The sequence below is a fragment of the Ochotona curzoniae genome, unplaced genomic scaffold (assembly GCF_017591425.1).
Source record: "Ochotona curzoniae isolate NIBS_2020 unplaced genomic scaffold, NIBS_Ocur_1.0 contig_4501, whole genome shotgun sequence".
Taxonomy (NCBI): domain Eukaryota; kingdom Metazoa; phylum Chordata; class Mammalia; order Lagomorpha; family Ochotonidae; genus Ochotona; species Ochotona curzoniae.
In genome coordinates this window covers 1,534,644-1,562,633 of record NW_024466307.1, presented here as the reverse complement: position 1 = coordinate 1,562,633, position 27,990 = coordinate 1,534,644, and the positions used below count along the sequence as shown (strand labels likewise).

Here is a 27,990-nt window from a genome sequence, read left to right as displayed (position 1 = left end):
AATATTCCATCTGCTGGTCTGCTCCCCAGATGGCTACAAAAGCCTGAGGGAGCCAGGCCCAAGCTAGGAACCAGGAGCTTCCTTCAGATCTCACATGTGGGTACAGGGATCCAAGGACTTGGACCATCTTGTGCTGCTTTTCCAAGCATGTTAGCAGGGAGCTGGATCATGGACAGTCAGATATACAAAGAGGAAGAGAGACAGAGAGGAAGGTCTTCTGTCCGATAATTCACTCCCCAAGTGACCACAATGGCTGGAGCTGAGCCAATCCGAAGCCAGGAGCCCAGATCCTCTTCGGAGTCTCCCACACAGGTGCAGGGTCCCAAGGCTTTGGGCCGTCCTCGACTGCTTTCCCAGGCCACAGGCAGGGAGCTGGATGGGAAACGGGGCTGCCAGAATTAGAACCGGCACCCATATGGGATCCTGGCACGTTCAAGGCGAGGACTTTAACCACTAGGCCACCGTGCTGGGACCAACAAGGCATGTCTCTGTGTTGAATGATTAGATTCAAATTCTTTCTGTTGCTGCCTATCTATAAATGCAATTCTGTATTCCAAAGAAATGCTTGCTTTTGAAAAGCACTTGGGAGAACACGTAGACCCTTCAAAATTTCCCGTTTCTAATTTGTAAGAGAGGAGACTGGCTTTTTGCCTAGCTTTAAGTTTGTTTGATTTCAGCTCTTTTATGACCATTCCACACTGCCTCCAGTAGGAGTTAAGGTGGCTGTCTGCAGAGTTCAAACCCTGCGTCCTGCCTAGACCCAAAGGCCATGCCGGACGGGAGTGTCCTCACAGCTCTGAGGAGGAAAATGGAGCATCTCTCAAGTAGCTCTTCATGTCACCTGGGGACTCAGGATTCCCAATCTTAAATGCTTCCCTAAAAACATCGTCTTCTTTCTCTTGAACATACCCCGAAGATCTTCTTGAAGTGTGATTGTCACCACTCTAAAGGGCTCAAATAAGTACAAGCTGTGTCCATGTCATTTGAGAATAAATTTATTGAGGCCAGCATCATGGCACAGTAGGCTAAACATATGCTTGTGGTGCTGACATCCTATGTGGGCGCCAATTCAAGTCCCTGCTACTCCACTTCCAATCCAGTTGCTTGCTAATGACTTGGGAAAACATGGAGGATGGCGTAAGTCACTGGGTCCCTGCATCCATGTGGGAAACCTGGAAGAAGGTCCAGGCTCCTGGCTCTGGACCAGCCCAGCTCTGGCCACTGCGGCCACGTGGGGAGTGAACCAGAAGATGCAAGAGCTCTCTGGCTCTCCTTTTTGCTCTGTATTTGAGAATAAATTTAAAATACCATTTCCCTTTAAGTATTCTGAGAGTTCCTTGTACAATTCTTGCAATTTTTGTAAGAAAAGAAGAAGAAAATCAGCCCCCAAGTCAGTTTAGCCAATAAGGAAGACATATCCTATAGTTGATAGAAATGGAGGCAGATGAGATTCAAATATCAGGACTGGTTAGCAATATTATACCTCAGATAAGCACACGACCTCCCTGCAAGCAGAGTAATAATAAACAGGTGGCATCATTGTATTAAATTTAGGGAAAGTTTCTGGTTTTTTCCCTATGTTTTAACACTCTCCCTCAAAATTGCAATTTTTAGACTCATGTGTTACTAAAATATAGTATGGGAGTCATCCCTGAATGCTTAGTAATTCGCATGGTGAGTTTTGGATGCAGACGTACACATAATTAAGGGATGAGATCAGGAAAGAAGGAAACGTGAGACATTAGCAGTCAGAAGTGTATTATTCACCAAGGCACGGGGCAGTATCTACCGTGTCCCCGCCCCCCAGTCCCAGGGGCTCAGCACACAGCAGTGAACCTCAGAGCTATTGAGAGTCAAGGGCTTCCTTGGACCTCCGGCAGGAGCAGTGTCCTTCTGTCCTCCCTAGTTCTACCCAGGACAGCAGCAACTTCCTGCATGGCTCCTCTGGTGGACTTAATCCCTCCTGCACAGCCACGGTCAGGCTTGTGCTGGCTGCTCCCTTGGTTCTATCTCCTATCTCCTGTCCCCTGCCAGGTTATATGCTGCCAAGAGCAAGGGATGCCACGCAGAGCCCTGTTCATGGCAGGGACTCAGGACAAGACCTGACGAGACAAGAAAGCAGTAATGGACCAGTCCACCATGCCCGCAAGCATCACTTTTTCTAGAAATGCATTCTTTGTGGGCTCTGTGTAGGACACAGGGGGCTGGGAGGCAGCCATGGCAGTTACCAATGGGTGTCGTTTGCCGCACGTGTGCAGATGTACGCCCTGAGCAGGGGCAGCCCCAGGGGTGAGTCACACCTGGAGCCTACTTTCAGGAGGTTTCCAGGGCAGCCCGCAGGTCAGCTGTGCAAGGTGCAAGCCTCGAGTGGTCACAGAGAAGCCCCAGCTGTTCCATCAGCGCCATGCAGATCTCAGGGGAGCAGGTAGCAGGAAGCTTCCCTCTTGTGCCTAACTAAAGCCACCACAGCTGAGCTAAGTCATCAGGCACAACATGATCTGTCTTGCAGGGAGAAACATCCAGCTTCCCCTGCAGAAACAACATGGAAGGACCGAGCCGAAACGGTGATCATTGGAGGGGGCTGCGTGGGGGTGAGCCTGGCCTACCACCTGGCCAAGGCAGGCATGAGGGACGTGGTCCTGCTGGAGAAGTCGGAGCTCACGGCCGGCTCCACCTGGCACGCAGTAAGCAGCTTTGCGTTTGACACGGTCTCTCTGCACAGCACTGTGAGCGGTGCAGGTTCACACCCGTCTGCTGCTTCACAGCCCTGCCCAGAGCGAGGAGCTGGACACTCATCCACTCTTGCCCTGTGGGTGGCAGACACCCAGTCACTTGAGCCACCACCTGCTGCCTCCCAGGATGTGCAGCTGGGTTCAATAGATTCCTAACTCAGATCCTCTGCACGTGGTGCCTTAGACACCAATCAGAATGCCCACCTCTTATCACAAACCCTGGATGTGATTGCTGCATTTATGAAAGTGAGCTGACCCCAAAAGGACTCCAAAATCCCAAAGGATGTGTTTTCTTCTGTTAGACTTCTTACTGTATGTGTTCTTGGTAAAGTCGCAGGAGAGAAAAGCATTGCACCTTCCTTACATGCTGTGAGACCTGCACGTACATGAGCAGTGCCATGCAAGGAGTGACACTGCAGTGACAGTACAACTACTGCTGTGGAAGCCCCAGGCTGCAACAAAGATAGAGTGAAAGATAAAAGTCCCTGCTTACAGTTTAGTCTCTGTGTGCTGCCAGCAGAGCAGGTGGTCTGTGTGCTGCCAGCAGAGCAGGTGGTAGGGGCAAGCAGTGGAAGTGAGGGACACTGGCCTCTCTGACTGGGGACCTATGAGAGCAGGTGCACTGGGCTGACAGGATGCAGTAGCAGCTTTAGAGCAGGGAGCCACGCACCTGTCACCCACACAAGGGCACTGACTCCTCCTAGCCATGCGGGAAGCAGGGAACCATGCAGTGTGGACGGCAGGACTTCCTGGTGGTCCCCAGCAGGTGACCAGACAGACTTTGGTGGGTGTTTCTGAGATCGGGTGCCTGCCACTGCTGGACTGCTACTACACAGGTCTGTTTGACTTCAATCAGACTGTGTTCCTGGGAGCTCCCCGAGGTGCAGAAGTAGCTGCCCCACGAGGGCGCAGACACTGTCACCAGAGAGAACTGGGTGTGTGCAACAGTTAAGAACTCGTGGTCCAGACGGGCCCTGGCACCAGCCAGCAGTGGGCAGAAAGGTTCCGACACAGCTTCTCTGCATTCTACAGTTCATCCAGGTTCATTCAGCATGTGGTGGTGTACCATCTGTGTGCTCATCCAACACAGGAAGCTCCGGCAGCTCTGCCTCATCACCAAGGCCTACCTACAAGGCCCTTCTGGAAGTCTGCAGGTGCAGAGACAGGGAGTTGGGTCAGGGGACCCTTTGCTGCTCCAGGGTCTTCAGTTTTAGGGGCATTTGGCCAGCCTGAGTACCATTCCCACGCATGCTGCCTGGGGAAAATACAATTAGATAAGCTAATTTTTATACAGAAAAAAAAGTCTGAAATCCATTCATGCGAGTAATCTTAGAAGCTGGTGGATTATGTGAAAACTGTATGGCTTTCAAGATTCTTTTTTTGCACTAAAATACACTTACCTCTTAATTCTGTTTTCCACAAGCTTCCCAAGTCCCTTTGTGTCCCCAGGCCTCGAATCTAAATCTCGGTTCTCTCTCTCCGGACGAGCCTTTCCTGCACTGTGACTTTATTATTGTTGCTTAAAGGGAAGAGTAGCAATGGTTTGAGCATGTTAATGTTCTCACTATTTCCTTTCCTCCCTCACCTTCAAGGCAGGTTTAACCACTTACTTTCATCCTGGAATAAATTTGAAGAAAATACATTATGACAGCATCAAGCTTTATGAGACACTTGAAGAAGAGACTGGGCAGGTGAGTGCCTCTCACACACAGCAGTCTAGAGGGCAGGGTCAGGCTGTGGAGCATGTGTGAGGATTCTGACGGATTTTGACATGTGTAGGGTGGTGTCCGTGGCACACACCATGGCGAATGTGGCACAGAAATAGGTTGAGTTTGCTGGAGGTAGTTTAGTTTCTGAGAAGAATGACGATGTTGCTCAAGTCCCAGCCCTTTTACTTTGTCCCTCTTAAGTACACTCCTGCACCTGCTCCCACTCCAGGCTCTCACAGGCTGAGACTGAAGGCTGCCCGTGTGCTTCTTGTGATGGCCATTGCCCGGTGCCACCAGCTGGTCCCGCTGGCCTTGCAGGACGGAAGGCTGCAGGCCTGCTCCAGTGTACTGGGTTCTCGTGTGTCAGTTTTTCATTGTGCTTTTTTTTCCTGGGTTTTGCTTTGCTGCCTCCTCTGTCTGAAGCAACATCTTCTCCCCCAGATGCCTTCCCCAGTCCACTCCTGGAGCTTATGTGCACAGCCCTGCAGGTTGCCTCAAGTGCAGAGGGCAGCATCCTTGTCCCTGCACCCCCGGGCCCTGCCAAGGGCTTGGCCAACTGCAGGTGGCCCTGCAGCATCAGATGTGGGCGTAGTTCCGTGCAGGCTTCGTGTCAGCATCATAGCACTGGGCTCCTCAAACCCTTTCTCCTTCTCTGTTCCACTATGCAAATGCCCACCCACCCGTGTGACCGTGGTCACACGCTGAGCTCCATTTGCACCTGTGCACCAGGAACACATTTTTTTTTTTTAATTGGAAAGGCAGATATACAGAGAGGAGGAGAGACAGAGAGGAAGATCCTCTGTCCGAAGGTTCACTCCTCAAGCGGCCGCAACAGCTGGAGCTGAGCCAATCCGAAGCCAGGAGCCAGGAGCTCTTTCAGGTCTCCCATGCGAGTGCAGGGTCCCAAGACTTTGGGCCATCCCTGACTGCTTTCCCAGGCCACAAGCAGGGAGCTGGATGGGAAGCGGGGTGCCGGGATTAGAACCAGTGCCCATATGGGATCCTGGCACGTACAAGGCAAGGACTTTAACCACTATGCAATCGTGCCGGTCCCCAGGAACACTTTTGACTTGCTTTGCTCACAGCAGCGTACCTAGAGCCTGGGGAGGAACTTGCTGGCCAAATACAACTTCACAGAAGCTGTCATCTCTGCTTCCTCCCATACACCTGCCTTGTCCCCATCCTGGCTCACTGCTGTGCTCCTGTTTGCACAGGCCGTAGGATTCCACCAGCCCGGCAGCGTCCGCATCGCCACAACGCCTGTGAGGGTGGATGAGTTTAAGTATCAGATGACACGCAACGGCTGGCATGCGACAGAGCAGTACATCATTGGGCCCGAGAAGGTCCAGGAGATGTTCCCTTTACTCAACATGGACAAGGTATTGACCCCAGGGCCTGGTCACTGCGTGGAGGCTTGCCCTGAGATGTGAAAAGCACTAAGATGCTCATCCACACGGGAAAGCCTTTGGGCACCCATCCTGGGCGGCGGCGTTGGGTGATTTAAGTCGGACTTGGGCTGTTGTATTTGTTAAATGAAATGTGAAAGGGAAATGGAAATCTGTGAACTTCCCACCACTGGCAACTGAGAAAGCATTTTCTTTATTTTTCAAGGATGTATTTATTGGAAAGCCAGGGTGACATGGGGGCAGGAGAAGGAGGGAGAGAGAGAGAGAGATTACCCATGCACTGGTTCCCTGCCCAATTGGCCTCAATGGCTGGGGCTGGGCCAGGCTGAATGCAGAAGTTTGGGGCTCCCTCCAGCTCTCCTTGTGGGTACAGGGGCTGCCTTCCCCAGGCCGTAAGCAGGGGCTGGATTGGAAGTGGAGCTGCCCCATCTCCAACTGGGTGATACTGGTGTTACCGGTGGTGGCCCAGCGTGCTGTGCACAGTGCTGGCCCCTGAGGAAGCGCGTTCAGTAACTCTGTGTTACTGTGGCCCCCACACTGAGGGGTTTCCATGCAGCATCTCCAGAGAATAAACAGCAAAACCCTGTGTCCATTTAAAAATGGAGGTCAGTGACGCCACGTGGGCCCACACATGCCAGCTGGTAGCTCACTATGCCACCCTCACGACTCTGGGCCAGACTGCGGTCTGCCTCTCTGGGCCTGGGTCTCCCTCTCTGGGTCTGGATCTCCCTCTCTGGGTCTGGATCTCCCTCTCTGGGCCTGGTTCTCCCTCTCTGGGTCTGGTTCTCCCTCTCTGGGCCTGGATCTCCCTCTCTGGGCCTGGGTCTCCCTCTCTGGGCCTGGGTCTCCCTCTCTGGGCTTGGTTCTCCCTCTCTGGGTCTGGTTCTCTCTCTCTGGGCCTGGGTCTCCCTCTCTGGGTCTGGTTCTCCCTCTCTGGGTCTGGGTCTCCCTCTCTGGGTCTGGATCTCCCTCTCTGGGTCTGGATCTCCCTCTCTGGGCCTGGGTCTCCCTCTCTGGGTCTGGTTCTCCCTCTCTGGGCCTGGTTCTCCCTCTCTGGGTCTGGTTCTCCCTCTCTGGGTCTGGGTCTCCCTCTCTGGGCCTGGATCTCCCTCTCTGGGTCTGGATCTCCCTCTCTGGGCCTGGTTCTCCCTCTCTGGGCCTGGGTCTCCCTCTCTGGGCCTGGTTCTCCCTCTCTGGGCTTGGTTCTCCCTCTCTGGGCCTGGTTCTCCCTCTCTGGGCTTGGTTCTCCCTCTCTGGGCTTGGTTCTCCCTCTCTGGGCCTGGGTCTCCCTCTCTGGGCTTGGTTCTCCCTCTCTGGACTGCATACTGCAACTTATCTTCACTTCCTGGTATGCTAGTCTCCATGATACCGTTCGTCTGAGTGTAACATCAGTCCCTTCCAGATGATGGCTGTCGACACCAGGGTGTGACTGCCACTCCTGTGCCAACGTGGCTGCCAGAGCTCCACGTGCATTCCAGGCAGCTGGACAGAGAGAGGGACTTGGGGTGGGTGGAGGGTACAAGCCGCTGTCTTGGTCCAGTGGTGAGTGGGGGTCTGACAGGTAAAGCTTCTGCCTGCAACAGCAGCATCCCATGTGTAGGCTGTTCTTCCCATCCAGCTCCACAGGATGATCCAAGTCCTTGGGTCCCTGTTAGCCAGGTAGGAGACCACAGTGGAACTCCCAGCTTCAGCCTGGCTCAGCCCTGGCTGCTGTGGCCATCTGAGGAGAGAGGCTGGAAGATCTCTGTCTCCCTCTCTCTGTTGCTCTTTCTCTTTCCAATAAATATGTAAATGGAAGTTTTTAAGACATAAAAATGTTTTGTGGAAGCTGCCATGTGATAGCTTTACCTGCATTTCCATTTCCATGGACCAGAACTTGTAAGTCCACTGGTAGAGCAGCTGCTGAGACCCCTGGAAAGCAGTAGTACTTCTGTCCCTGCTGCAGGAGGGCCGGGAGGAGGCGGGGCTGTGCTAACGCCGGTCCTTCTGTGTCCGGCGCAGGTGTTGGCTGGCCTCTATAACCCCGGAGATGGTCACATCGACCCATACTCGCTGACCATGGCCCTGGCCGCTGGGGCCAGGAAGTACGGGGCCCTTTTGAAGTACCCTGCCCCGGTAACTTCGCTGACACTGAGATCTGATGGTTTGTGGGACGTGGAAACTCCTCAGGGCTCGGTGAAGGCCAAGCGCGTCGTCAATGCCGCAGGTGAGTTCCCCCGGGGGCCTGTGCGGGCACGGCCTCGTCGGGCCCAGCTGGACTTGACTCTGGCTTCAGGCGCCGGGTGGCCTCCACTTGAGCCTGTCGGAGCTCTCCTGCAGTCAGCTCAATAACGCCATGGTGGCAAGCCTCCACCTTCCTGGGAGACCAACACGTGAGCCAGTCTGCATCTCCAGCTGTCACGTAGCTTCAGTGTGACGCCTCTCTCCTCTCTTTCTTGTCCAGATATTTATTTATATCCAAACTATGTGTATTTCCCTTCCTGTGTCCACTCTCTTCATTGCTGATTTTCCTTCTTGTCCTCAGCTTGCTTTGCTGGAGTGGCTTTGGTCACCTGCGTCTTTTCTCACCCATGTCTGATTACTTTGGACGCTGGCAGAAACATGCTTAACCTTTGCTTTCCAGAGTGTTCGCTAATGTATTTCACGATCTTTTGTTCAGGCTGTTTGGTTATAGTTTAGCCTCCTAAAGTAGTGAAGCCTTGGCCCATTCCTGTTCCTTGCCAAGGAGCTCACTTGCACTGGTGTTTTCTTTGTCACCTGGGAGACAGTGCCTGATGTAAAATGGCTCCTCCTCGCTGGCCTCCTGCATTGGCCCTTGGTGCTGGAGGGAGGAAAATGGTCCAGCGTGGCTGACGTGTAATCTTGGCTGGCTTGCATTAACTGACTAGACATATAGAGGAGGTAGACAGTTAGGCGGCCTTGACCAGCAGGCACCAACACTATAAGGCACTGCATGATAGAAGTTGTTTAGGCAGGGGCAGTCATATAGTTCTATATGCTTATGCAAATATCTCACTTTTATTTTAAGGCTACAGTAAATAAGTCAGTAGCTGAACTGAAAAATTTATAAATGCATTTGAATAAGACGGATTTTTTTTTCAATTTATGCTTTTAATTAAAGCAAGTAGACTGAGGAGACTGCGATGATTTGAATAAGTAGGTTTTTTTGTTTGTTTTGGAAAATCAGATATACAGAGAAGAGGAGAGACAGAGAGGAAGATCCTCTGTCCGATGGTTCACTCCCCAAGAGGCCACAAAGGCTGAAGCTGTGCCGATCTGATCCAAAGCCAGGAGTCTGGAGCCTCCTCCAGGTCTCCCACGCGGGTGCAGGGTCCCAAGGCTTTGGGCCGTCCTCGACTGCTTTCCCAGGCCACAAGCAGGGAGCTGGACGGGAAGCAGGGCCGCCAGGATTAGAACTGGTGCTCATATGGGATGCTGGTGCATTAAAGGAAAGGACTTTAGCCATTAGGTTTTTTGTTTTTTGTTTTTAACTTCTTTTTTTACAACTGCTCTAGTATGCATAACTAGAACATGCGATTTTACTGTATGTTCCTACACAGTTCTGGCATGGCAATGTATGTCTTTCTAATAGTAGGAATGAAACACATGCCTGAATTATCAAATGACCAACACACAGCTCAGCTGCCTGCAGGTTGAAGCTCTGGCTTTTCCAGGAGGTGGCTGGGGTCACTTTACAAGGAGGAGCAATGTAGCTGCCAGGCCAACATAAAACAGAGGAACGCCAGGGTGGCACCAGGGTGTTTAACAGACATCAGCTTTGGCATCAAGAGTAATGGCCCGGGGTCCCAGGCTAGCTCAGAATCAGTAATTGTGGCTGAATGAGAAAGAGAGACATGCAAACACACACATACACACAGAGCAGCCCCTTAGACTCTGAGAAATAAAGAAACAGAAATGGTGGCACTAGAGAGCATGTGACTGCTAAGGCAGTGACGTAAGCAGGGTTCTGTGGTCACTCGGATTATTACCAAACAGGCAAGCAGGCGGAAGCCCCTCAACAAAGCAACCCACCTAAGGGTCAGGTGGTATCACATCCCGCGTGCACCACTGCCGGCTTCACCATGGGCTCCCTGGAGGCAGCAAGGAAGGGCGTCACAGGTATCTTCAGCATTCTGGGCAATGCCAAGGGTCTTTTGTCTCTTCTTCCCCCATTCTAGTTTGCAGACAAAGCGTGTGGCTTTGTTTGGCTGCTCCTCAGACTCTGCTGTGACTACTTAAGCCCCACGAATGTTTTATTTTAGTAAAACTTGCTGCATCCATGTCAGCAGACCCTTGCTTGCCCTGTACAAGTGGTGACATTCTGGAATGTTCTATTGAAGGGTTCTGGGCACGCGAAGTGGGCAAGATGATCGGCCTGCAGCACCCTCTCATCCCTGTCCAGCATCAGTACCTCGTCACGGCCACCATCCCTGAGGTGAAGGCTCTGAAACGAGAGCTCGCCGTGCTCCGGGACCTGGAAGGGTCTTACTACGTCCGGCAGGAACGGGACGGCCTCCTGCTGGGCCCGTACGAAAGCCAGGAGAAAATGAAACTTCAGGACACCTGGGTCACCAGCGGAGTCCCTCCAGGTGGGTTCACGGCGCGTGCCGTGCGCCGAGGGTGACTGACCGCAGGGCCAGCATCCCGTCTGGGTGCTGATTCTTGTCATGGCTGCTCCGCACTGACACAGCTGGGAAGCCTGAGTGTGTGGGCCCTTACAGCCACATGGGAGGATCAGCTTCCCGGCTCTGGACCCCAGCCTGATCCAGCCTTGGCTGATGTGACTGTTTGTGGAGGGAACCAGCAGATGGATGGTCTCTCTGAATTTCAAAAAAATAAAAAGAAGTCCGTCTTTATGATGGTGATGATTACTGCTGTTATCATTTTGGTCTTGTTAAAAAGTCCATTTTGGTCAGACCCTCCATGGCTGGGACCAACAGTAAAGACAGTCCCCGGATCCCAGGCAGGTAGATTCCTGGGATGCTGGAGATGAGCCGCTTTGAACAGTCACGGCAGGGATGAGGAAGGAGGGGCAGCGGCAGGAGTCACTGTGGGAGCATGAAGGTGTGTGCAACAGGTGGGGCGTGGGGCCTGCCAGCGCCAACTTCCCACCGACCTGTGTCTCCCCACTCTGGTCTCAGGGTTTGCATAAAGCTGCAATGGTGCTGCCATGGGGGAAGCAGACAGGTGTGACAGGCAGGGGTGAAGCTGCAGGGGCTGGCACAGCGTAGGGGACAGGAGGGAAGGCTCAACCTCCCCTGCCCCGGGCTCATGTGGGAGGCGCTACAGCTTCTCCCTCAAGTCTTGCTGGAGCTGGGTCTGCTTTTGTCTTCTGGGAAACACTTTTTGTTTGAAAGACCCCTCTGCTGGTTCCCTCCCCAGATGCTCACAACAGCCAGGTTGAAACCAGGAGCATCTGAGGTCCCGGGTAGGTGTGGCAGGGTAGGTGTGGCAGGGTGGTCGCTGTCTCTCAGGACGCGCGTCGCCAAGGAGGAGCTTTAGAGGTCTTCCTGGGCTCTCCCATTGGGGATGCTGGAAGCCCAGCATCACCCTGCAGGACCAGAGCAAGGAGACGGCTCAGCCTCTGAAACATCATGGGGAAGCAGAGAACAGCCCCAAGTGGTGCCTTCTAGGATCACGCTTTCATTCTTGCCTCAGGAAGGACTGTGCCCCTCCACCCTGTTGCTCCGAGAGGAGGCCATGGAGCGATCTTCCCGTGAAAGGGCCTGACTCTGGGCTGTGGTTTTGCTGTCTGTCTGGCCCTGGTTGCCGCTCCTCCAAGCAGCTGTTGGGTTTCAGCCATCCCAGCTATGGACCTCCGTGCAGCTGGCCCACCACACAGGGGAGGCTGGCTGCACCTCTGTGGAAGCCCCTGGTGGTGGGGAGGCCTTCGGAAGCTCATCAGAACCCACGGTGGCTCTTGGATGATTGTGCCCTGAGACCCTGCCTCTTGTCCCAGCACGCAGCCCCTGGCTGTGGGAGGGAGCTGGCAGAGGGAGGCCTCTGTGCCATTCTTGCAGGGACAGTGGAAGGGCCCCAACCCCTGACCCTCAGCCCTGAGGTGGGGTTCCCTGCTCTCCGCATCCTGGAGACACTGTGAGCTCCTGTGTGCTCCCACCTTGCAGGGGGTGAAGCAGGCTCTTAGGATTAATTAATTCAGGGGTAAAGAGCTGTCTTGGCAAACCAAGTTGTAGGCTGTTTTTTTTTTTTTAAGGACTTTCGGATAAAACAATGGAATCAGGAGGCATCCATTTGTATGCTCTAGTAACTGGAAACAATGAGCTCACCTGCTTTTGTTTCAAGGGCGGTGATGTCGTGAGAGTTTAGACATGTAAACACAAATGTGACCACTCTCTGGCCTCTCTCATCACTCAGAATGCCCCTGTCCACACGCCATGGTGCCCCTACCCTGCCGTCTCTCCAGGTTTCGGGAAGGAGCTCTTTGAGGCTGACCTGGACCGGCTGGCAAAGCACCTGGAAATGGCCATGGAGATGATCCCGGCCCTGAAGCAGGCCGACATCGTCAATGTGGTCAACGGCCCCATCACCTATACGCCTGACATCCTGCCCATGGTGGGGCCCCACCAAGGGGTCCGCAACTATTGGGTGGCCGTGGGCTTTGGGTAAGCGCCCCTGGGACTCCGTGTGTGTCTGGGTCTGGTGTTAGCAGGTGCAGGTAGGACCACGGGGGACACAGCCAAGGAATAGTGTAAGGAGTACACGTGCTAGACACCGGCTGTGGTGTAGCCCTTAAAGGGTCACACTTAGAACTCTGTGGCTTTCTGGAACTTTCTATATTTTCTGTCATTTCTGTTTGGGTCCTTTTTGAAGCTGAGTATGCTCAGCTTGATCACATTGCCCTGGTTTTCATGACGCCCTGTGGTGAAGGTCCTTCGAGTGTGTGTCACCATAGCATATGCTTGTCCAGTGTGACTGCTTCCTGTTCACTCCTTGGGGGGCTGTGACGTTTCATTTCTGCTGTTTGCCCCAGGATGTCAAATGCTCTTGTATCACGGCCCTGAATTCTTTCTTCCCCGTTGGAGCTGACCGTTTGTTCTGCTGGTCAGGGTGGCCTTCTCTGACCCTGCCTTTGTCCATGCGTGGCTGCAGGAAGTGTTCATCACTGCCCTCTGACCTCCTAAGGAAGTACCGTTCGTAACAAGTTTCACGTTTGTTCTTCAAAAATAGCACAGTGGTGTCTTCTTGTGGGAAAAGTCAGCATATCCAGTGCCGGCTGAGGCCTCCCCAGCTTCTTAGAACTTCCGGCTCTCGCTGCTCAGCTGCTGAGCTTGGAGGCACTGGGCTTTCTTGTTGGGATGTCTGCTGATGGAACTCCTTAGCTAGTTTCCTTCCCACTCTGTTCATTCAGCTTCATGGCTGCTGCTTTGACTTAAAGCACAGAGAAATGCACCCCCAAAAGTAATTAGTAGATGAGGGCCAGTGGGTACTGTGCACATGGTGGAGACCAGAATCACCTTTGGAGCGGTGGGGCGGTGTGCAGGTGACCTGGCCGCTCACCGTGTCCCGTGGAGGCTGGGGCGGTGTGCAGGTGACCTGGCCGCTCACCGTGTCCCGTGGAGGCTGGGGCAGTGTGCGGGTGACCTGGCCGCTCACCGTGTCCCGTGGAGGCTGGGTTGGAGGGAGGGTAATATATTCCCTTATCATCTCACTTGGAAAAGGAAACAAGGACCTTTCCCATTAAGTGACCGATTCGCAGAATTTGGGGTCCAGTGCTCCTGTCCCCAGTCTTCCCTGGACAGTGCCTTAGTGGCCTGAATGCTGCTAGGAACATGTCCCTGTTGCTCCACAGTGAGCTCACCATGAGGGGCAGAGCTGAGGTGAGTGTGCCCTGGCCTGGCCACTCTACAGGAATCGGTTATCCCACTAAGTGGCCGCCTTTCCTGCCTGCCAGCCCCACACCAGCCAGGAGTTCATTTGCATGGGTTTCTGTCTTCAGGGGACAAGCAAACCAGCAGCTTGAGTCTGGGTGCTGAATGTGTGGGTTTTAGGAACGGTGCATAGGGTAGGACCATGTTCTCTGTGCATGCCGTGGAGCTGGGGCCCTGCAAGTTACCCAGGCGTGTTTCAGTGGTAGTGACAGGGTGCCTGCCTGTCTCTGTGTCTGGAAGCTATGGCATCATCCATGCTGGCGGCGTCGGGAAGTTCCTCAGCGAGTGGATCCTGCACGGGGAGCCTCCTTTCGATCTGATAGAATTGGACCCCAATCGCTACGGCAGCTGGACCACCCCTCAGTACACCGAGGCCAAAGCCAGGGAGTCCTATGGCTTCAACAACGTGGGTGAGGGGCAGGCCTGGCAGACCATCCTGTTGTTGCTTGGATGTCTGTGGGGAGGAACCCTAAGGGGTGTGTGTGTGTGTGTGTATGTGCGTGCGTGTGTGTGTGTGCACACTGGGGCCTGCTGTGCAGTGCCAAGGTGATCTTGGATACTATTGATGAAGTGTGGGTTCTTCTTCACCCTGTGCCGGTCAGTGGACATGGCAGCTTTGTGCCAGACCTAAAGCATTCATGCACAATGTGCCCCTGAACCTCAGGTTTCCTATTTGCTGAGTCCCTGCATGGCACCATGGCACCATGGCACTGCTGTGGGCTGCTGCTGACCCTGCCTGCTCTCCCCTGCAGTCGGCTATCCTAAAGAGGAGCGCTTTGCTGGGCGGCCGACGCAGCGCGTCAGCGGCCTGTACGACATCCTGCGGTCCAAGTGCTCCATGGGCTTCCACGCAGGCTGGGAGCAGCCACATTGGTTCTACAGAGCTGGCCAGGACACCCAGTACAGGTACGTGGGCCAGGGCTGCAGCCTGCCCAGGGAAGAGGCTGGCAGGCAGAGGGAGGGGTGGCAGGGAAGCACCGCCCCCTGCCCCATGCATGGCTCCTCCCATCCCAGTAGTTGAAGCCCCTTCTCACAGGAGTCCTCTTCTCATTGGAGCAGCAGCCTAGGCCAGCTGCCACTGTCCTGTGTGGCCTGTAGCTAGGTGCCGCTGTCCTGTGTGGCCTGCAGCTAGACCAGGTGCCACTGTCCTGCGTGGCCTGTAGCTAGACCAGGTGCCGCTGTCCTGCGTGGCCTGTAGCTAGACCAGGTGCCGCTGTCCTGCGTGGCCTGTAGCTAGACCAGCAGCGCCCCTCCTGCTTGACATGCCCAGCTTGTCTCTCCCTGTGACTGCCTTCCAGACAGTTCTGTTGAAAGGCACTTCCTAGCCGTGGGGTGAGGTGCTAATGCTGTTAAAGGGGAGAGATGTTAGTGCTTCATAGCGCCAGAGCTTCCTGTGAGCCCCACACTGCATGCCAAAGTTGCCCTTGGGTGTTAGCGGTGGCCATGCCCTTCTCATAAGTCCAGACACCAAGAGAAGACACTTAGGAAATCTGGAAGGAGTTACATTAATTTCAGGCTGCTGCTTTGCTTTGTTAAACAGGTTTGATGCCTGCCGGAAGGCCACATCTCTATGCTAGACAGTGTAGCTCAGGAGTGCCAGGCTCTGCAGGCTGCAGTTCTAGCCGCCTGAGTGGTCAGACAGTACTTTCTTTTGTCTTAGATGGCTCTCTTCCCCATTTTGGAATGCCTGAGCTGGCCTGTTTTTTCTGCCATTTTAGTGATTATCCGTGTAGACTTGGCCCCAGCTGCCCAGCTGCAGGGCTGTGTTGGGCATCGACTTTGTAAAGGAGAGAGGTACTTTGTAATGTTGGGAGAGCTCTGTCCATGCCCAGGCCTGACATGAACCAACACTGTGCTCTGAAAAGGAAGTTATAGGCCTAGGTCTGCACTGCTGCGAGCGTGGGCACTGCCTGCGTGGGCACCACCTGCGTGGGCACCACCTGCGTGGGCACCGCCTGGGAGCCTGTTAGAATGCACCCTGGGGCCCCAGCCCAGGCACAGGGCTTTCGAACCTGGACATTAACAAATGCAGGTGACTATATTCCCAGACTGACATTTGAGAAGCACGAGTTAGATGGCTCTCCTTCCCAGATACTCTGAATTCATGAAGCCCACCTCTGGTGGCTTCCAAGTGGTGCCCAGTGCCCACGGGGTGCACCCAGGCGTGACCAGCACAGAGTGCCTCACATCCAAGCTCAGGAAACTTCGCGTTCTGCCTCCTTTGGTTAATTAGTGCTTCACTCACCGGGAAGTGGGTCCAAGGGGCAGAGGAGGGACGTGGAAAGCTCAGTGTCCAACACACACGTCCAAACCGCAGCACAAAATTTCAGAATTCACCTCCCCTACCCACCACCTCACCCCTCACACCATAGAATTTTCCAGATGACTGGAGTTGATCAAAATATCCTTGGTCCTTCGTTTCTTGAAAGTAAGCAAAAATTGTATAACATTGTGTTGCAGGCCGAGTTTCAGGCGCACCAATTGGTTTGAGTCTGTAGGCTGTGAGTACAAACAGGTTATGCAAAGAGTAGGGGTGATCGACCTGTCGCCCTTCGGCAAGTTCAGCGTCAAAGGCCCGGACTCCGTCACACTGCTGGACCACCTGTTTGCTAACATCATCCCCAAGGTAAGCGGACGAGGTCGGAATTCTGACCCATCGATTGTCCAGCCCCTTGTTTTCCCCATAAACCCATGTTATTTTAGTTCACCGGCTGATGTCTGTGAGAATCAGAACGCAGGGACACGTGAGCCTGTGTGCAGGGTCACACTCTGTCCACTGAATTGTCATTCAGGGCTTGGGACTTTGCTGAACTATGTCAACAGGAAGTTAACACTGGATGCCATGAAGCAGAGCATCACTCCCACAATAGTCTAAGAGACTGAGTTGAGAACAGGCGCGCAGCCTGGGTGTGAAGCTGCTAGCCGCAGTGCGTGCCGGGCGGTTCTCGGGTCAGCACCGCAGTTCTCCCACGTGTGCTAGAAGGGGCACAAGATGTTGCTTCGGTGCTGAGGGGCTCTGCCTGCTTCTGCCTAGGTGGGTTTCACCAACATAAGTCACATGCTGACACCAAGAGGCCGGGTGTATGCCGAACTGACAGTCTCCCACCAGGCCCCTGGGGAGTTTCTGCTGGTGACTGGTTCCGGGTCAGAGCTTCACGACCTCAGGTGAGGGTCTGCCCTGGGGCGGGACCTCCACCTTGCACTTGTGCACAACCACTGCTTTACACTGAGGAGCTTCCTCTCACCGGGGCTCGAGTTAATATATGACTTTAACCTTCATATCTGACCACCTCACGTAAGCATCAGGGCTTTCATGGAAGGGACGCCTCCCAGCTTCCTGTAGCAGGCAACCCGGCAGCGGATTAAGTGCGTCCGGTCCTGCCGGTTCCCACTGGGTAGGCATCACGACGTGCCATCTCTCTTACGCCATGTCCCAACCCATCTTCTTTGAGCCTTGCAGGTTGTATATTGTCCCCATTTGTAGGTTCGGACCCTGAGGTGTGGCTGAGGCCGGTCACAATGGCCAGTCTGCCTCTGCGACTCTCATGGCACAGGTGACCCCTTCACTCAACCCTCTTCTGGGGCGGGCTCCCCCTGGGAGGTGCTTGGTGCCCTGTGGCCCCAGCACAGCAGCTGACCTGCAAAGCTGAGCCTCGTGCCAGCCCTTAGTCCTCCATGGAGTGCGAGTCCAGACGAGTGTGTCACAGTGGGTGTGCACAGCTGTAGGCATGACTTGATGGAGTATCAGCCAGCCCTGAAGCCAAGGAGGCCAGCACGAGCTGTCATCTTTTCCTTATGATGTCCTGTGTCTAGTGGCAGATCCATTGTTGATCTGTGGCTGTGCAGGTGGGCCTCCTGTGTAGAGGTGTTGGAAAACACTGGCTTGAAGTTGGGTTCTAGAGATGGAATCAGTGGTTTAGATGCAATAAAACTGTCACCATTGAAAGTAATCCCATGCAGAGAGTGTCTAAGGAGGAGGCTCCTCTGTTCTGTGGGAGATCACCCCAGGGCTCCCAGGTGGGTGATTCGGAGACCACTGGCAGCTCAGCCCAGGGCATCCTTGGTGTTCAGAACCATGTATCTGCGTGTCATGCACCTGGGGACTCTGGTCCTTCCAGACAGGGAGTCGGTATCAGCGGAGTGCCTCTTGGCAGCTGTGTCTAACACGGTGCTTGTGACTTGAGTGCAGATGGATGGAAGAAGCGGTGGTCAGAGGTGGCTATGATGTGCAAATCCACAACCTCACCGAGGAGCTGGGGGTCCTGGGCGTGGCCGGGCCTCTGGCCAGGCAGGTCCTGCAGAAACTGACGGTGGAGGATCTCAGCGAGGACGCCTTCAAGTTCCTCCAGAGCAGGCAGCTCCAGGTCGCTGGCATTCCTGTGACGGCCATTAGGATCTCTTACACTGGTAAGAACCGGAAGCAAGGCTGAACTGAGAGAGATGTGTGCTCTGTACTACTACCAGAGATGTGTACGTGCAAGGAAACGGATGGCTGGTCACATGCCCTTCATGCAACTCATGCCTACTCACACTCAGCCATGCACACTCACCTACACACACACCACACTCAGCTGTGCACACTCACCTACACACACCACACTCAGCCGTGCACACTCACTCGGCCATGCACACTCACCTACACACACCACACTCAGCCGTGCACACTCACTCGGCCATGCACACTCACCTACACACACCACACTCAGCCATGCACACTCAGCCATGCACACTCACCTACACACACCACACTCAGCCATGCACACTCGGCCATGCACACTCACCTACACACACCACACTCAGCTGTGCACACTCACTCGGCCATGCACACTCACCTACACACACCACACTCAGCCATGCACACTCACTCGGCCATGCACACTCACCTACACACACCACACTCAGCCGTGCACACTCACTTGGCCATGCACACTCACCTACACACACCACACTCAGCTGTGCACACTCACACTCAGCCTTGCATACTGACACTCACACTCAGCCATGCACACTCACCTACACACCACACTCACCTACACACACTCACTCGGCTATGCACACTCACCTACACACACTCACACTCGGCCATACACACTCACCTACACACACCCCACTCAGCCATGCACACTCACACTTAGCTGTGCATACTGACACACTCAGCCATGCACACTCACCTACACACACTCACACCCATGGGGCTGGGGCATGGGAGGTGGGTGCTAGGACAGCTTGCTGCAAGCTGGCCCTTTCGAAGCCAAGCACATGCTGCTGCCTGAGTGGACTTGTGCCACTGCAGATGTGTGGGCTCAGCACCCCTGTGTGTGTGTGCAGGTGAGCTGGGCTGGGAGCTGTTCCACCGGCGGGAGGAGTCCTCAGCCCTCTATCACGCCATCATGGATGCCGGCCAGGAGGAGGCCATTGACAACTTCGGGACATTCGCCCTGAATGCCCTGCGGCTGGAGAAGGCTTTCCGCGCCTGGGGCTCAGAGGTAGGCTGCAGCGTTCCCAGGCCTCTGCTCCTGCCCCACAGGGACGGAGTGCCCCTTCAGATCTCTCCCCCTCCCCGTGCACTCCTCAGCTACCCTGCCTCTGCCCTGTGGGGCGGGGGGAGTGCGCCTTCAGACGCCTCCTCACTCCCTGTCCCGTGTACCCCCCATCTTCTCCTGCTCTTACACCTGTTGTTATGATGCTCATGCTGTGGGCAGAGTGACTGCCCAGTGTGACCAGCTGTGGCTTTTCTCTGCCACTCCTTCCTCCTTCCCTCCCTGCTTCCTTTGTTGGTGGGGGGGGTGGGGAAGAGGAGGAGAGGGCTGCCTCCATCCATAGGGCAACTCCCCAAATGCCCGCATCAGCCTGGGCTTGGCTGGCAACGTCACCCAGGTCTCCTGTGGGTGGGCAGAAACCCCCTTGCTTGAGCCCCACTGTGGGAAGCTGGGGTTAGACACAGACAACCCCAAGTGACAGGGCCCCCTGATGAGCGTCTGAACCACCAGGCTGAACTGTGCCCTGAGTTCCTCCCAGCACTCTGCCTGGAGGTCTGTACAGCCTTCTCTCATGCCTGCTGTCTTCCCACTTGGCCAAGGTCTCCATGAACCGGCCTGGGCTGTCATCGGATCGGCTCTCATCTGCAGCACAGCTGGCTCTGTGGCCTGCTCACACGGTCAGATCAGGTCGTTTCCCTGAAAGACAGTAGTGACCTCAGGCCTGAGAGCTGAGATGAGGGACAGTGATTAAGAAAAAAGAAAAGGCTCCAGAGTGGGGACTGCGGGTTTACTTACAAGGCACATGCAGTGAACTTTCCAGAATGTCTGTGTTCCTGTCAATGCAACGTTTACATGCCCCCTCCTTCCAGCACTGGATAATCTGTCAAAGTTCCGGGTGTCTGCCACAGTGAACCCCATTGGAGGCTCAGCAGCAGAGGGCCACACTGTGCAGGGAAGAAGGCCAGGGCTGGCTTTGGGGTCAGAACTCGGCCCCTGGCCAGTCCCGCTGGCTCCGGCAGTGCGAGCGCGCCCTCTAGTGACACTGCAACCCTCGGCAGTCTCCAGACTTTTTTTTTTTTAACTTTCAAGAAATTCTGAAACTTTTCAAGTGAACAGATGAAAATTGAGAGTAGATCAAATTAAGAGACATGAGACCGAATTTCCTATTATGCAAAACAAATTTATATTTTCTGGGATTATGCAAAATACTGTGTTGTCTTTGAAAGTCTGACCATTTTTTTAGGGAGTTAAACCCGTTCCCTTGGAGCAAAAGAGAACAACAAAATACAGAGATGAAAACTATTCAGTTGAAGTGCATTGCCAAGTCCCAGCTAAGCCCGGCTCGGTGGACAGGCCAGAGGCCCCAGCGTGTCTGCGGGGTCTGAGCGCAGTGTCCATGCTTCCCTTTTCTGAACCCTCGAGAAGCCGTTCCTGTTCTACCGCCTGCCTTTCCTTCTTGAGCTCTTTTTTTTTTTTTTTTTTTTTTTTTTTGCTAATTGTAGAATCAGTAAATTACATAATGTTCCCAAACCCACTTATGTAAAGTTATTACATAAGACTACGGAGGGCTATTTCTGGAAGGTACACCAAGTGCTACCCCCTCGAGGTGCTGGTTAAAAAGGGGGGGGCTTCTAAATTAACCATGTGCCCTTGACGGTGTTTGCTGAAAGGCCGCGCTCGAATGTTGGATTAAAGACCTGTTTTAGCGCCCACACCACACCATAACTGGTCTAATCCAGAGTCTGAATCTCAAAGACCATGGTAGTGTTTTCTTGCCTCAGAAGACACTGGGTGCAAGTGATGTGTGCTTTCCTTTTAGATGAACTGTGATACAAATCCTTTGGAAGCTGGGCTGGAGTATTTCATCAAGCTGGACAAGGTAGGTTTACATCCGAAGGGTGCTGGAAGTGCTTCGTTAGAATGTGTTGTGGCTTCATGACAACCTGAGCGTGACCTCCGGAGAAGTGAGCTGAGCATAAATGGACACTCCATGGTACTCATGTGTCAACTTGGATCAAAGTGTTCTCAAGAGTGCTGGTTGATTTTGGAGAGCAGAATCTGGGGCTCTAAATTCCAAGAAGAAGATTTGTCAGGGTGAGGTAGCAGCTTTCCGCCGTCTTGCAGGAACTGTGGGTGCTGTCCTGACTCCCGGGGTCGGGGTGGTGCCACCTCCCTGGTTCTCCCTGGAGACTCACAGCCCAGAGCGGCCTTGCTCAGCTGATCCACCTGCCGGTTAGGTCCATGCATGTAGGTGCGGACGTACTCCTACATAGAAAAGCCAGTGGGATGTGGGCCCCAGGAATCATGATGGACAGTAACGTTTTCAGGGAATCTCCTCTGTGCCATGGTTCCCCAAGTGTGGGCCTCTGGGAAGCTCTCAGGCCCACGCAGACCTGCCAGGCGGGGGTCTCTGGGACTCAGGCAGCAAACCTGGGTGTCAGGGAGCTCTCCCTGAGGGCCAATCTGAACTGCCCTCAGCCCCAGTCCTGCCCTCTGTTTCTTCTAGTCTTTGTGAATCTGCCTTTCCAATTAAATGATAATAATAATAAGTCAATTTCAGAGTCACATGCACACATCTTTCACTAGCTGGTTCACGCCCGATGGCTGCAGTGGTCAGGGCAGGGCTGAAGCCAGAGCCGAGGAGTTTCATCTGAACCTCCCGTGTAGGTGGCAGGGGTCCACGCCCTTGGGCCATCTGCTGCTGTCCCCGGCCGTCCACAGAGCTGCATCAGGAGCTAGGCAACTCGGACACATGACTGTGTGGGATGCCAGTGTCGCAGGTGGTAACTTCATGTACTACCACTCCTTGTTGAAGGATCTGGCCAAATCTCTTACCCAGCTTGTTGGTGAGTTTTTAAAGTTTGGATGTAGTGTAGACATAAATCTTTTGACAGGTATACACATTGCAGTTTTGTGCTGGAGGCTCCCCATCTTTGCAAGCTCAGTGCCAGCCACTTCCTCCGTGCAGCTGTGGCTGACTCTGGCTGCTGGTGCTGCCCAGCCCCACTTTGGCGTGCTGCCGGTGTCCTTGTCCCCACGACCCCCGGTGTGCAGCTCACACCCATGCTACGGCAGGTGTGTGTTTGCATTTTGCCCTGTGTGTGTGTACGGAATAAACATTGTTTATATTGGCGAGGGTAAGATTGTCTGTCTACTGGTTCAGTCCCCAAGTGGCTGCAGTAGCTGAAGCTGAGCCGATCCAAAGCCAGGAGCCAGGAGCTTCTTCCAGTTCTCCTGTCTAAAGGCAGGGTCCCAAGGCTTTGGGCCATCCTCGACTGCTTTCCCAGGTCACAAGCAGGGAGCTGGATAGGAAGTGCAGCAGCCAGGACATAAGCCAGAACCCATATGGGATCCTGGAGCATGCAACGGGAAGATTTTGCCATCGAGACATCTTGCTGGGCCTTCTCCCTCAGTTTGTCTGTAAGACATTGGGCCTTTTATCCTCAGGGAGCACACAGGGGACAGAGGTCACCCTCCCCCAAGACTTCCTGGAGCCGTGGGTCTGTGTTCTGTCTGGCTCTGAGCCATCCCTGCCTATCCAGAGGGCAGGGCGCAATAGAAAATTCCTTCCAGGACTTTCAGAAAGGGCAAAGCCTTCAAGATGTAACTGACTCTCTAATGGTGAACCATTCCAGGGCAGACAGATCAACACCTGGCTTGCTGCCAGCCCCGCACATGCGGCGTTGGCCCCAGCTTGGGCCTGGGCCTGAGACCTTTGCCAGCCGTGGGGAGAGCCATCTGGAGTGACCTGCCAGCCTTTGTCAACCACAGCGAGGCTCCTTGTAGAGAAAGCAAGGTTGGGGGCTGGCACTGTGGTACAGCGGGATAAAGCCGCTGCCTGATGCTCAGTATCCCGTTGTCCCAGTCGCTCCTCTTCCAGGACAGCCAGTGGCAGGGACAGTGGAGGATGGTCCCTCACACTGGAGTCATCTGATGAGTGAACCAGGGGGTGCTAGATTTCTAACTCTTTCAAATAAATAAACCTTTAAAGAAAGTAAGGATAGCAAGGTATTTGCCATGGCTGCAGTTCCTTTTTTCTTTGAATGCACACTTTACTTTAGAACAGTTTCAAGTGTACAAAGCAAAATCGTGAGGGAGTACAGAGTTCCAGCATCCCTCTCACCCATTTTCCCTTGCTCTCGTATTATACAGTCTGTTGCACCCAGGTTCCCCCACCCCCTTTCCTCAAGAACCCAGATGTCATCCCGTCCCCCCCCCCCCCCCCCGGTGCCTGGTACTGGCCAGCTGTGTTCACACAGTCTGGCGGAGGCTTTCCAGCTGTCACCCTGTCTGGGTTGTCTGGTGGAGTTGAAGAGGTTGGGACTTGTAGACTCAGAGTCATTGTGACCAGAAAACACGCAGGATCAGTATTTTCAGCTTTTCCACCTCATTGCTTCCATTTCCGAGGCCCGACAGGACTTTCTGACTCAGGCAACGCATCCCTCTCATGGGCTAGAGAATTTCCACTCAGTGCCCACGGCTAGAGCCTCCGTGTCCTCATCTTCACTCTGAGAAACTGAGGGCTTCTTTGCACAGGAATCAGCAACAAGTTATACAACGTGTGTGCTGAGGCCGAACAACACACCCACGGCTCTGATCTCTAAGATCAGGGGTCCTGATGTGTCTGAGATCAAAGTGAAATGAGAACGCAGGCTGCTTGGTGATGCCAAGCCACCGGTGGCTGTCTCCTCCCCTTCCCCCATGCCATTCTGTGCTCTCCTCCTCCACAGCAGGTACTGCCATCTGGCCCTGCAGTCCCTGCACACACACTACCTACCCACCCCCAGCCCCGGCTCCCGTGCAGGCTGGCAGGTACCCCGGCCTGGTCTCATGACCATGGTGCGTGCTCTCTGTAGCCCCTGTCAGATCCACTCCCAGCCCTGGCTCCTGTGCAGGCCGGCAGGTCCAGTGACTGCAGTTCACTCCAGTGAATGAGTTTCCACCTTTCTAATCTTGGGTTTGCTGTGACTTTCTTTGGGATCCTTCCCCCAGATGAATTCCGCAGGCCCAACAGAGTGGTGCCTTTCTGCCCAGGTGGTGCTGGCAGAACCGTCATCCCTTTGGGTTTAAACTGTTCTGAAGGAATAGACGGCTGATCCTGTCACCAGAGGACTAAGGATTTCTCTGGACGTTTGATCCAATCTGTGTTTTTATTTGATATGTAATTGGTGAGAAAATGGCAATGACAAATTTTGACGCTTGTGTCTCTAACCTTGTCACAGCGTCTGAGCATTCATTCATCATCATTATCTCGCTCTGCCGCAGCCTGCAGACTTCACAGGAAAGCACGCCCTGAAACAGATTAAAGCCACGGGGCTGAAACGGAGACTGGTCTGCCTCACCTTGGCCACGGACGACGTTGATCCAGAGGGAAATGAGAGCATCTGGTACAAGGGCAAGGTGAGTGCTGCGGGTCCCTGCTGCCGGGCCACACGGTTCCTGCAGCAAGCTCTGCCCGAGTGCGTGACTACTTATTTATTGGCGGGACTTCTCACTTGACAGTTAACGGAGAGGAAGACATGACATCCTGTGTGCTCTGTCTAAAGCTGGCAACCCTGCCGGCAGTGAGGAAGGTGTTGGTTAGGGGAGTAAAAGGACCCGTTGGTTGCATTGAGTTCCACAGAGCGCCTGAACCTTTGGGAAGGAGGCCCTTCTGCAGACCAGCAGACGCACACACGTGCAGGCATGGCGGGTGGAGCCCTCACAGGTACAGGGAGAGGCCGCAGCCCCGGGGTGCTTGGAGCAGGGGTCTTTGCTGCTCGCTCTGCAGATTGCACTGTGCCGTGTCTGCTCAGTGACGCCAGGGGCAGTCAGCCACCTCCTCGGGCGTCGGTGTCTCCTCTCCTCTCTGTGACAGTACACCCCAGGATGCCTTGGCGTTTGGCTACACAGACAGGCAGTTGCTGGGCCCCTTTGGGGCTCATCTGAGCAGGTGACTGCTGTGAGTGTCCTGGACATGATCCGGACCCAAGCCACCACCCTTCCCAGCCAGCTGCAGCACCTCTGCGTTTGCTTTCACTGTCTCTTTAGTGATAGGTGGGGAGACAGGTGGTGCCATGTCAGGCCTCAGCTTGCTGAGGAAACACAAGCATGGGCTGAGGAGGGGCAGACTCCATGCATGGCTAACCCCCGCCGACGGCCTCGATCGCACTGCACCGCCCCAAGGAGGGGGTGTGGCACTGGCTTGAGCTGCCTTGCTGGGGGCACTGGACGCCCCAAGCAGGGGGTGTGGCACTGGCATGAGCTGCCCTGTTGGGGCACTGGACGCTGAGTTTCTGACCTTTCCTCCAAGGCCTTGCTGAGTCCTGCAGTATGTTCTTTCTCTGCCCCTCCTTGATGCCTGGCAGTCACTCCAGAACTTGTCATGTTCCCCAGCCCTCCATCCTGGCACGTGTGAGTAGCAGTGGACCAGGTCAGACCCCACGAGGCTCTCACTGGGTGCCTGGGCTGCCCTCCCTGCCAGCCTGCACTGCTCTTCTGTTGGAATTTCCTCACCTCCTCACTTCCTCTTTCTTCTCCCTATCTCTGATTCAGACCCTTTGCTTAATCTGCATTCTTCCTCCGGTTTCAAATGTGCCCACAGTTGACACGCTTTGCACTGGTGATCAGCTCTGGTGTCTGGGCCTCAGGGAGATGCAGCCATCCGATGGGGTCACAGCTGGTTCTCGACTAATTGCCTTTCCTCCAGCCATGACACCTCCCCATGCCTTCTGTACTCCCCACAGAAATGGAGCTCATTTTCAGAGGTGCTTTGCGTTCTGCTAGGATTCTGCTTTGGTCTCTAGGTTAATCTGTCTTTAATCCAGGAGCCGGTAGCACTCATTCCTGTGGGTGGCTGAGGCAGGTGCCTGTGCAGTGAGTCTCCTGGGACACTGGGACTGGGGAGGGCTGGGGGAGGTGTCAGGGAATGACCAAGTATCCTGGGCCTCTGTGTCCCTCATCCCAAGTCCCTGCTCTGACTGGAAGGGAAAGGGGAAAGTTGCGTGTCCTGCCCAGGCAGCCAGTGACCTGCCAGGGACGCTTCAGCCGATGAGCTTCTCAAGGCCGTTGTTTTCATTTGCCGTCCTGGCCAGGGTGAGCTCAGAGGTCACATGGGAGCTCCTGGTGTGCGGTTTCGTAGAGGTCGTTAGGGGGCCTGGAGCAGGAGTCTGTACCAGGGGACTGTGCTGGCATCTCCATGTGCTCTCTGCCCAGGCAGCAGCATGGCCACTGGGTTGATTCACGCCCACAGGCATATGGAGCAGCATCCTACATAGCTGGCCGTGCTGGCTGGTGCCCGGAGGCTCTGAGCTGTGCCGTGCCATGCCGTGCCAGGGCTGGTAGAGCTAGCAGCATTCCCCTAAGTGCTAAACAGTCACCAGCAATTGTACCTGACCTTCTGTGGTTCTACACCTGCTGATTCAACCAACCATGAGGCAAAACATCTTTTAGAAAAAAAATCCAGGAAGTTCTGAAAGGCAGTACTTGATTTGCTGCGGTGTTGTATCCCTGTGGAAGGAGCCAAGAGCTGAGTTCTGGCGGTCAGAGAGTGCATGTAGCGATGAGGGATGAGGGACAGGCACGTGGCACAGGCCCGCGTCCATCCTCAGGATTGCACACTGCACACCGCTAGCGTGCTCTCACACGGATGTGCACTTCACTGGCTCTGAGGGTCAGAAGTTCACCCAACAGGGGCCATGACCAACTCTGCATGTGGGTCTCTGGCTTCTGCCCGTTATCTAGTATTGTCCTGCTAGTTGGATGACAGAAAAACATGTACATTTTAAAAAAATCTGTTTAGAGCTTAGTTATTTGGGAGAGGGTGCGGTCCCAGTTGCCTACAGGCTGGAACAGGACTGAAGCCAGCCACCTCTCCTGTGGGTGGCAAGGACCTGGCTCCTGAGCCCCCCTGCTGCCTCCCAGGGTACGTCAGCAGGAAGCTGGGCACCAGGGAGGGGTTGGAACGCCCACCCCAAGAAGGGGAAAATGTTAAGTTTAAAATTGAGATATTCCATCCTTCTGTTACCATATCTCCAGGTAGGAAACTGAGCAAAACAATGCCAAAAATTATGCCCCCAAGTGTGCCTTACTCAGAAGAGGAAGTTGTGGAGGAGCACAGGTGTGTGCCCTGCTGCACGTTCTGCAAGGCCACTTTCCCAGTTCCCAGGCTTGCCTGCCAGCCCTCTGGGTGCGGCGCCATCCCCAGGGTCCCTGCAGCTCGCAGCCAGGCGGAGCACAGGTGCCCAGGCTCATGGCTCTTGTCTTCCAGGTGGTCGGCAACACGACATCCGGGGGCTACAGCTATGGCATCGGCAAGAGCCTGGCCTTCGCCTACGTCCCTGTGGCGCTGGCCTCGGTGGGCCAGCAGGTGGAGGTGGAGCTGCTGGGCCAGAACTACCCCGCGATTGTCACACAGGAGCCGCTGGTGCTGCCGGAGCCCGTCAGGAGCCGGCGGCAGAAGCAGGGCGGGAAGAGCATGGGCTGAGAGCCTGGCACGCCTGGCCGCCAGCCCTGAGGTGAGGGAGGCTTACGGGAGGGTTCCCCATCTCCCTCTTCCCACGATTGTCTCCTCAGCGAGTGGACTCACGGACAAATGAATGGCTAATGTGTCTTTCCCAACACGTGTTTTGATTATTTGTTTGTTGTCGGCAGAGTGTGACGTGTTCGCTGCTGGATGTCACAGCTGAAGCCGGGGCGGACAGGGAACATCTTGATAGCTGACTGTGAATTAACAAAGGATCTTTTACGTAAAAGCAGCCTCTGGATGGGTTTGTCTCATTGAGGCATCTTTCCTT

General features: G+C 54.5%; 1 protein-coding gene across 1 annotated transcript; it reads left to right on the top strand.

Moving 5' to 3' along the window:
• Positions 1 to 1,132: 1,132 nt before the first annotated feature.
• Positions 1,133 to 27,680, top strand: DMGDH (dimethylglycine dehydrogenase). Its single transcript, XM_040985854.1, has 16 exons — positions 1,133 to 1,137; positions 2,510 to 2,684; positions 4,325 to 4,423; positions 5,656 to 5,820; positions 7,849 to 8,053; positions 10,188 to 10,436; positions 12,272 to 12,470; positions 13,977 to 14,146; positions 14,489 to 14,642; positions 16,197 to 16,362; positions 16,771 to 16,901; positions 17,926 to 18,143; positions 19,065 to 19,222; positions 21,036 to 21,095; positions 24,482 to 24,616; positions 27,465 to 27,680. Exons 1-16 carry the CDS (start codon positions 1,133 to 1,135, stop codon positions 27,678 to 27,680), a joined length of 2,505 nt encoding a protein of 834 aa, XP_040841788.1.
• The last annotated feature ends 310 nt before the right edge of the window (positions 27,681 to 27,990 follow it).